Consider the following 10,794-nt stretch of genomic DNA (forward strand, 5'->3'; position numbering starts at 1 on the left):
TACAATCTATTTGCACTCAGTCCCCTGTGAAGTGAAAAAGCAACAGGTGGAACAAATGTGTTATCTGAGGTTACCCAGCTTTACCCATGCTCTGGTAAGTCCCAAGGGCTCATGGGCTCCAGCAGGCACAAATGGGGAAAGACCAAACATTGTCCTCCCTGTGCTGACAGGCCAGCCAGTTGGCTGGGTGGTAAATGCTTTTGGAGAATAGGTAAGAGTCACCTTTCCACTGAGATTTTAGATCCTGCACCACCCCAGGTGTACAGTTCAGAAGGTACCTCTAACTGCTTCCCTAAAAGAGACATTTTTTAGATCTTCTCTCTTAAATCAGACCATAATGCTCACAAAGGTGGTGAAAAGAGTTTGCAAATTCACTGTGAACACCAGATCTGCCCTTCAGAAGGTTTTGAAGAGATATAAGGGAAACCCTGGCTGGATTGCTGACAACTGTACTGCTTGAGGCATGAGGCTGGTGGGCTGTGGTGAGATCACTGCCAGAGGGAAATATAATGAGGCATTAAGTTCTGTGTAATGCAGCTTCAAGCATCTGAAGATTTTTGCTTAGATTTTTTTTGCAAGATTCATGATTGAGGCTCTCGCAGATGAAGAGTGGTTTGAGTGTAAAGCAGATTACTTATTGCTTCGTATAACATTTTCTAAAAAAAAAAATCAAAATTGTTTATATAAAAAACGGTGCTCTACAAATATTCATCGTGGAAAACATTCTTCATACTTTCCCTATCTCTTACCAACAGACCAAAATCTATCATTTTTAAACAGTCATCATGAAACAAACATATACCATTAATGACCAACAAGAAGATGATAATTTCATCTAGGTAAAGTACTGTACCATACAACAGGTCACGGCAGGGATTTGTTACAAGAGTGCTTAGGATGATGAACCATGTCTCCAAACACCAGTAAGATCTCAGCATCAGTCAGTTGCCAAACCACCTATCAAGCAGCTGTGAGGCCAAGTTCAGCCCATTTTGTACAAAGGAAATTGTTCTTTGTTTAACCTATGTTAGTCATGCACGGAAAAATAATCCTTGTATTCCATAGTGTAGTTGAACATGAAAAAATCCATTTGATACATTTTTATTATCTTCTCAATTTGTTCTGAGTTCAATTGTCTGAGATACTCCAAGGTGATGGCACCACTAGTTCGCTTCTCTGAACTATACCTCTTCAAGCTGGGGTATTGCAGGTTCTCTGGTGCTCCAATGGCCCTCAAAACATGCTCAGAATCTATCCCCAAAGTTTCATACTTACCTAGAATATCATAGTGAATGTTGCAAGGATCACAGAGCAGAAACATGGGTTTCCAGTGAATGTCAAGACTCTCTGGCCTTCTTGATATAATGAAGCTGACAAACTCCTGGAAGCTCACTTTTTCAGAAGAATTTTTGTTTTTCCTGAACATTGCCTTCATCTCATTAGCGATAGTGATACTGTAATATGGCTCTGAGTGCAGAAGTTTGTCCCTGTAAGCTGAAACCAGCCGTTCCAAGGGATGTCTGGTGAACATCACTTTGGTGTAATTGTTCAGAAATCCCTTTTGCATGGCAGGAGGATAACTGTCTAGCTTTTTGATCACCGAGGTTTGGTGGATCTGGTCATGCTCAATTTCAGAAGCTTCTGTATTCAAGTCTTCTTGGAGAATAAAAATAGTTCTCTTCCAGTTGGAGCAGCCTACTTTGGGCACCTCACAGTAGATAAACTTATGTTTGTGCTCCACGAAGAGCCGGCTTGCAACATAAGAATCCAATTTGCTGCTTAATTTATGAAGGTTGTTCTTCAGGCAGACAGAAGCCAGTGTGCTTTTGCGATCATTTTGAATTGCCAGCCAGTCTGCAGTGGGATCAGGAAAAACACCTGCAACCAAGGAAGAAATTTACACCATTGGTATGAACTAGACTAATGTAAGTGTCTTTCTTTGTGACAATCATAGCACTCAATCTATCTCCCTACATGCAAAGCTAATGAAGATGCTAAAATCAATTTTTTGTTTAGTGTCACTGGACTCCACCATGACAACCATGCAATGAAGTATCCTGCTTAGTAAAAGGTTTGTTAATATTAATGCTTTCAACACGTTAGCAATATTACTCTAAGCAAGATGGATGTTCTAACACTTCTAATGTCACTCTTCCTCTCATACACTGGTAAGATATCTACCACAGTAACAGGGCCTTGGATATTTTCATGGTATTGTTTATCACTTAGGCTCTGTAGTTACTTTATAACACATTTTGTAAAGGTGTCCCTGGTTCTAGAAAACATTAAGACTTTCTGTTGATAAATTCTTTACTCACCTGTTAGATTTTTTTGTCTCTTGCAGAAAAACCCAAAAAGAAATATCCCAAAAAAAAAATTTGGGAGAAGGAAAACTAACACTTTCTGGTTCATATTATTTTCACAGAAAGGGGGATGACGCGATCTCTAAAGTAGAAATCTGCCTGTCAACAAGGAAAGATAACATAAGTTATATTTTGTATGACTGATACAACACAGATAATATGGTATTCTCTTAGAGAATTTATGATAGCAGAAAGATCTTCTAAGCCCCATAAACCCAGGCTTTGCTGTAAGTAAAAATTCTCCTATGAAGAAGGCTCACCACAATTATACTGTTAAACCAACCAAACAAATAATTCAACCATTTCAAAGTGTTACAGAATTCCCCCCTTTCTCAGAACAATGAACTGTGTAACACTGACCGAATACTTCTCCCTTCTCATTTAAAGCTGGTGTTCCGGTCAAGAAAACTCTCTATCCCTTTGTGTTGTGTAACAATAACCTCATTTAGGATTACAATAACCTTATTTTTTGGAGTCTGGGCATACAAAGTTTTCTGTAACCTTCAACAGACCTATCCCATCTCTTACCCTGAAGCTTTCCACTTTGTACAAATAAATCAATATTCACTGCAGGAGAGACTCTTCCACATTCCAGCAGAGAATCCTAACTACTAACGATAGATCAATTCTCCCATTCTATCTTTCCCAAAGACACTGCAGTGTATATATGGTTGCTGCCATCACTGCTGCAGCATAAGAGCCCCAAAATGGTTCACTATGGCAGGAGGCGTATAGAAGCAGCAGAGGAAACAACAGAAAAAGAGATGTTCCATGTTCACTGATAGAAGGAGAGAAGGCCAACGGAGTCCAAAAGTCAAGGTATTCCCTCTCCTGTGCTCACTTGTTCTGCTCCTTTGCAGTTCCTAGAGAGAGCTCTCTAAGCCCTTTGTGCAATCTCACTGCATTGCCTCCATTAGAAAGGCTCTTCACCAGCATACTTTTCATCACTTTTTATTTGAAGTAGCAAAATTAAGTGCAAAACCATAGCTACTGGCATATATGAAATTCTATTTCTGTCCCATAAATTCTGCACCATCAAAAAAAGTCAAACAGCACTGTCTTCTGCTTTTCAGTTTTTCACCCTGAATCTGCTGGCAAAAAACCCATCAGTGCCTGGGTTTCTTGATGATGTAACTTAAACATTTTTTTGTTTCGCTTTTACAATGAATGTTTGATTGTTTTTACAATTATTTTGTTTTTACAGGACCACTCTTGAAATTATTTGTGGTGCCTCCTGCCCCCACTCCTCCCAAGTGTGGATGTACATAAACCCCAGCTGCTGTAATGGAAACTGGTTTCCTGGGTGTTCTGAGACAACAACAGAGGCAGCACTAGTTAAATTGCTGAAAATGTACTTACATACAAGGCTTCTTCCATTCAGGGCTGAGGAGTGATTATTATATCATACAACCTTGCCAGCACATCTTCAAATTCACACAGTTAAGGTGATTACTAATTATTCATAAAATCACAGAATACCAGGTTGGAAGTGACCACAAGGATCACCTGGTCCAAACTTTCTTGGCAAAAGCCCAGTTTGGACAAGAGGGTCCAGCACCCTGTCCAGCTGAATCTCAAAGTGTCCAATGCTGGGGAATCCACCACTTCCCTGGGGAGGTCATTTCAATGGCTGGTTGTTCTCATTGTGAAAAATCTCTCTCTTGTGTCCAAGTGGAATCTCCCCAGCAGTAACTTGTACCCATTAGCTCTTGTCTTTTCCATGTGACTCCTTGTAAAAAGGGAGTCTCTGTCTTCTTTGTTGCCACTCTTTAAGTACTGGAACATGGTGATAAGGTCTCCCTTCAGCCTTCTTTTCTCAAGGCTGAACAAACCCAGTTCCCTCAGCCTTTCCTCATTTGGTGGCTTCCCAGTCCTTTGATTACCTTTGTGGCCCTTCTCTGGGCCGTCTCCAGCCTGTCCATATTGATTTTGTATAGTGGGCACCAAAACTGAACACAATATTCGAGATGTGGCCTGATAAGCACTGAACACAGTGAGATAATGACTATGTCTCTGCTGGCGATGGCCTTGCTAATGCACCCCAGAATCCTGTTGGCTTTCTTTGGCACTTTACATCTCTCTTTGTGTAGGCATGACCTGAGAAATGGAGATGATGACTGTTCACCGTCTCTGACCTGTGAACATCATTACGAACAAATCTGCAGTCACATATATTAACAATTTACCTGTGTTTACATTAAACTTTACAATATTCAAATGAATGCAGTATTTTTACATACGATGGCATTTAGCCGATGTTTTTGCATTTTCTTGGCTGCATAAGACTATTATAAAGGCTGCAAGAAAAAATAGGAGTTGATCTTCGCCTTTAACTTTTTCTTCACTGCACGTCAATTCTCCCTTCACTGTGTCATCTATTGACTTCTAATGCATCAAAGGCTGTTTTCAAGGCCAGCTAAAGTCAGTCAGACTGTTCATTGATCTCACAAGGTCCAAGATTGAGTAATCCCTTTTTATTCTTTCTTAGAAGTGGTTTGAAGACACAATTTCACATGGTGTAGCAATTAAAATAAATATGACATTAAATAATTCTGTGCAGAGACTCCTTGTTAGAGCATGCTTAGGAGAAAGAACAACCCCAGGTTCCAGTGTAAGTTGGGGAATGACCTGTTAGAGAGCAGTGTAGGGGAGAGGGACCTGGGGGTCCTGGTGGACAACAGGATGACCATGAGCCAGCACTGGCCTTGTGGCCAGGAAGGCAAATGGCATCCTGGGGTGTATTAGGAGGGGGGTGGTTAGTAGGTCCAGAGAGGTTCTCCTTCCCCTCTGCTCTGCCCTGGTGAGACCACATCTGGAATATTGTGTCCAGTTCTGGGCCCCTCATTTCAAGAAGGACAGGGAACTGCTGGATAGAGTCCAGCACGGGGCAACAAAGATGATGAAGGGAGTGGAGCATCTTCCGCATGAAGAAAGGCTGAGGGAGCTGGGGCTCTTTAGCTTGGAGAAGAGGAGACTGAGGGGTGACCGCATTAATGTTTATGAATATATAAAGGCTGAGTGTCACGAGGATGGAGCCAGGCTCTTCTCAGTGACAACCAATGATAGGACAAGGGGCAATGGGTGCAAACTGGAACACAGGAGGTTCCACTTGAATGTGAGTAGAAACTCACGGAACACTGGAACAGGCTGCCCAGGGAGGTTGTGGAGTCTCCTACTCTGGAGACATTCAAAACCCGCCTGGACACATTCCTGTGTAACCTCATCTAGGTGTTCCTGCTCCAGCAGGGGGATTGGACTAGATGATCTTTCGAGATCCCTTCCAATCCCTAATATTCTGTGATTCTGTTAAAGAGGTTGGACTTAATTCACCCTAAATGCTATCACCTCAGGACAATTACTGTTATCATACCTGTCTCAGGAAACAAAAAATGAACTAGATTAGTTTAGCCTATTTAGATACTTGTATCACATATATTTGTTAATTTAATTACTGGTACAGAATATAGGGTCTGCTGTAAGACACATTTCATGTTGAAACATGTCAATGAGTCACCAGGGGGAAATGGAAACGACTTGCCTCCTTGAGGAAAAGAAGCTGTTTGTGAGCTAGTCAAACAAAGGAGACAACTCCTCTTCTAAGATATATTTGCATATTTGTCAAAGCAAAAGAGTCCTTGTTTTAATTAGAATGGTAAGACTATAAGGATGGATAGAATGAGCTCCAAGGTGACAGGTGAAATCTGTATGGACCCCTCAAAAAACATCAAAATGCAGAGTGGCTGTGAGAGCTAAAATTTTCCATCAATAAGTGAGGTCAACATGATGATTCAGAGAAGCTACCTGAAGGTGAAGTCCAAACGCTTCTTCTGAAGATATTTTCTGATGAGAGACTCGGATAGAGAGTTCTGTGTAATGCAAGGTCTCCAACAATGACAATCACCTATGAACAACCTGAAGAAAAAGAGGAAAGAAAATACTGAGAACCATTTTGTCATAAGAGGGACAGGTCACCTGGAAATGAAAAAGGGGGAAAAAAATCCAAAACAAAAAATACCTTTGTAATACATTCAGTGTCGGTAGATCAGATGAACTTTTCCTTCTATTTCTTCACATATGTCTTTTCCAGATATTTTTAATTGTGTTATCTATTTTAGATGTAATGAATTAATACTTCTATTTGCATTTTACCTCATTCTACCTTGAATTAAGTGTGATTTAAGGTGACTGGGTAACTACAAGGCATTCCTCAGTCAAGGTGTGGTGAATCTATTAACACAACAACTCCATAATAAATAATCTAGTTCTGCTGTAACCAAAGGGCAGCAGAATGGGCTCCCACAGGTAAGGTGGAAAGACAGAATCATAGGACTCAAAAATAGGGCACGAATGTCTCATAGCAGCAGGATTCACAGATAGGATTCACAGCAGGATTCACAGATATAAATGTCTATTTGGAATTAACATATGCCCAAAAAGGGGAGAAAATACTAAAATCTTAATATAGGGCATTAAACAGGTTTGTTCTTGTTACACATAATTGTGGGAGTTTTGTGGATTTATTTGTTTGTTTTTATTTTTAATGAAGCATAAAATCTTCTAGATAACAGTCTTACACTGCTCTGTTGGTTTTTCCTTGTTCTTCAGATCACATTGTTATAGATCAACCATATGAAGCTACAGCTTAATATTTTCAGCTCTGCATGTCTTACTGGATTCTGCAGATTTCATCAGAAATCATTTTACGACTCTTGGACATTACTAAACAGTAAACCAGGCAGTAAGAGGAATGATCCTCATAGAATCCTTTCTTGCAGAACCCTTTCAGAAGGATTTCTATCAGGTGATGAGATTTTTTGAGGCCTGCCGTTTAGAGAGTGTTTAATCCCTTCAATGTTGTGTCCAGCCGATTCGATGGTTTTCTAACTTCTTAGGCAAAACATGTTGCAGTATCAAGTCAAATGCTTTATACAATTCTAAAACCACTATATCAATGTTATTACCTTAATCACCCAAACACAAACAAAAACAGTAAGTCAGCTTGACGAGATCCACGTCCTATAACATAATCCAAAGTTTCTCTGTGAGAGCAACCAGAGCAATTGCTCAAACCAAGAGTGGTAGCAAACAGGGAACAGATTATTGGAGAAAGCAATGCCAGTCATCTCATGTGCATGTGAGATGGGAAATAGTCTTGAAGTCCTCATAAAATGAAAATATTTATTGAATTCCGACCTTCTTTGCACTACTGATAATTCTATCATCTCCTTCTACTAATCCATTGTTAAGATTCTTTTCTCCGTGGTGTACGCACTCCTCGTAACAAGAACAAAAATAGTCTTGAAGTCCTCATAAAATGAAAATATTTATTGAATTCCGACCTTCTTTGCACTACTGATAATTCTATCATCTCCTTCTACTAATCCATTGTTAAGATTCTTTTCTCCGTGGTGTACGCACTCCTCGTAACAAGAACAAAAAGAGTTGTATCATGTTGTTAATATCTTTGTTCTCAAGATTGCTGACCATAAAATGGTTTTTCCATCCTTCTGTTTCCTTCAAGAAATTTACAATAATTTTCTGCTTTTAATTACTTTCAACATCCCCCTTTTCTAAATGCTATGCTGGGTATGGAGGAGTGGTTGGCAACCTACTTGCACATCCCCTGTTTGTGAGGATATATCATTTGACCTAGAAGAGCTCTTTGCCTCAATGATGAGATGGTACTTTTCCAGAGCTCACACAAAATTGTCATGTGTCTGAGTTAGAGATTTTTGCGGTTAAATTGCTTCCTCTTGGTTCACTTGTCTCACACTTGCTTCCCATTTTGTGATACTAGGCCTTCTGCAACTATCCCATACGTCTATCAGAGGTCTGGACTTCAACTGTATGTACCATAGGCAGCCACTCCACAACCACTCACACTAATCCAACCACCAGCTTTGGTATTGTGATGAGTTTCTTCTCCCCTGACCAAAGCAAGGTCTGATATAGAATCTCTAGTACTCTTTCAATTAGGAAATATTTAGACAGTCCAAAGATGTTTTAATGATAAAGTCATGTGAGAACATGACCTAGCACATCACACTCAGACTGAAGCTCTCCTCCTGCCCTGCAGGTTTACTCCCAGCACAGGCACCAAAGGAGCAGATTGTGTGGCCTTTAACAGGTATTACTGGTACATCGTTCTGTCCTTCAACTGCTAAAACAATGATTCCTAATATAGCATTCCCCAATCCTTCTCCTGGAACTGCTGAACCACTGCAACTGAAAATCTGACTTTTAAAAGAAGTATTGAAAAAATCTGTCTGAAAAAGCAATATTTTGATACTTTTACAAACAATCAGAAGTTCTACAACTGGAAATGTTGAATAATGTTATGTCTTTATGTATGGCATCTATTACCCAAGTATGGAAATACCTGTACACACACTCGTATGTGTGTATGTGTATATTTCTCAACTATATGCATGTGTATATATATATACACACACATCTGTGTAGTTCAGAAACACATTAATGTCAGTTACACTGGCATATTATTTGCTTCAAGTAAACTAAGTAGGTTGATAAGGATTTAAAGTCTTCTGGTGATAAACTTACGAAGGTGTGCCTCAAGCTAACTTTTTGCAAAGACAGACTGTGGCCACAACTGAGCATATGGAGTGATCCTCTGCACCTTGCTTGATGCTAAGTGGGACTTTCTAGATTAAAAGAATGAAATTACAACAATGCTTATTTGTGTTCCTGATACATTTGAAGCCAGGGAAAATCGCTGGAAACAGATAACGTTCTTGGTTACTGAGCCCCACTCTGTACTTAAGCCCTGTTAATCCCTTCAGAAAGACAACTGCAAATACATACATACTGATACTGATATGTACATGGGTACACAGAAGGTGAGGAGGGGCTGATGTGCAGAAATCCCCCAGGAACAGCCAGAATGAAAAAAGAAACAGGAAAAACAAGCTTTGCTGGACACAGTTCCAAGTGTGATGTTCTAACAGGGTGAATTGCGCCGTTAGAAGCAAGACCCTTGTTCACCAAATCCTGCAGTCCCCTTCTTCCTGTGGATGGGCAGGAGGGAGGGAGACCCCAGAAACTGGAGTCTCAGCAGGCAGGCTGGCCTGCTCGGTGAAGCGGAAAATCATTAGTGGATTAGGAACCTCCAGCAGGCTGCAGACAGCCAAGAGCTAGAAGAACCATATGATCTGGGTCATTTTGCGAATAAGGGCCAGGTCTGACATCATATCACTTGCAGCACAGGCTGAAAGGTGTTATGTGAGAACAGGTACAAGCTCAGCAGGGAAACAACACATGGGCTCTGGTGGGGGCTACTGAGGAAGAGGCTGATGGGTGTCCTACAGAACAGCACACTTCACAGCAGAGAGGTGGGTACAAAGTCACTTATTCCAACACAGGCACAAGCTAAAACTCTTGTTCCCTGCAGTGGCCATCTCAGTCCTCCATTACTTCATCAGGTTTCTTTCTGGTTTCAGCAACTGCAGTGCTGCTTTCCTCATTGCCATCATTAAACTGCTTGCTATACTCCTTACAGCACCTTCTATTTCTGTCTTGTAGCTTCTTCTCTATTTCATTTCATGTCATCTCCCTGTCTTGCCTTCCAAGGTTTTTCTTTACCTGTCATTTCTCATGCTGTATTAGAAGCTCAGCTTTACTTTTTGATCAGCCCTCTACCATTAGCCCCTTCTAACAAACAAGTAGCCTCTGCTTTCTCCTCTGCTGCCCCCCTTTTCAGAAGAAATTCCTGAAGCACCTACAGAGCTATTACATTTTTCACCTAAAACCACTCCTTAAAATCCTCCTTTTCAGGGATGCCAACACCAGTTAGGCTGCCAGTGTACTAAAACTGCTCCAAACCAGCCCACAAAGGAGCATGCAAAAGGAAGAGCCAATTTGGGAATGAAAAGAACCAAAGTGAGGAGAAAAAAAAGAGTACATGGGAAAAGACAGCACAGAGTCTGACAGAAAAACTCCCAGAGAGGCAGGGAGCAGCAACCTGAAGAAAAGTGGCAGAGCCAGGGCCATGGGAAATATTACAGAAAGGCTGTGTAGCCTGCTCAAACAATGCTGTGGGAAAGGGAGGTTGAGAATGGGAGTGGAAAAGACACAAAGTATAATTCAGCAAAGTAAAGATGGAGAAGAACAAATTCAGGAAATTAGTATAGAAGTAAATACGCAAAACTATCCAATAACTTACCACAGACATTTGAAGAGGAAAAAGCTTAAGTGTACTTCAGTTACTCATGCACTGGACCCCAACCCTTACAATGTGAGAAGAACAAATTCAAGGGAAATAATATAGAAAGGAATATGCAAAATTATCCAATAAATTACCATAGACATTTAAAGTGGAATGAGACTAGATGTACCGCAGTCACCCATGCACTGGAACCCAACCCTTACTAGGTGATCAAACCTCTCTCTGTTTTCCTTCCCATAGTTGTAGCCA

At 40.7% G+C, this 10,794-nt stretch overlaps 1 protein-coding gene across 1 annotated transcript; it reads right to left on the reverse strand.

Annotated features, from left to right (window-relative positions):
* Positions 1–1,027: 1,027 nt before the first annotated feature.
* Positions 1,028–2,412, reverse strand: LOC309442468 (carbohydrate sulfotransferase 9-like; the record flags this gene model as incomplete). The annotated part of the gene is made up of 2 exons (XM_082058334.1): positions 1,028–1,878; positions 2,319–2,412. The coding sequence occupies 2 exons, from the start codon at positions 2,410–2,412 to the stop codon at positions 1,028–1,030; spliced, it is 945 nt and encodes a 314-aa protein (XP_081914460.1).
* Between the last annotated feature and the right edge of the window lie 8,382 nt (positions 2,413–10,794).

The sequence above is a fragment of the Streptopelia decaocto genome (assembly GCF_964273445.1).
Source record: "Streptopelia decaocto genome assembly, chromosome: 7".
NCBI classification, from domain to species: domain Eukaryota; kingdom Metazoa; phylum Chordata; class Aves; order Columbiformes; family Columbidae; genus Streptopelia; species Streptopelia decaocto.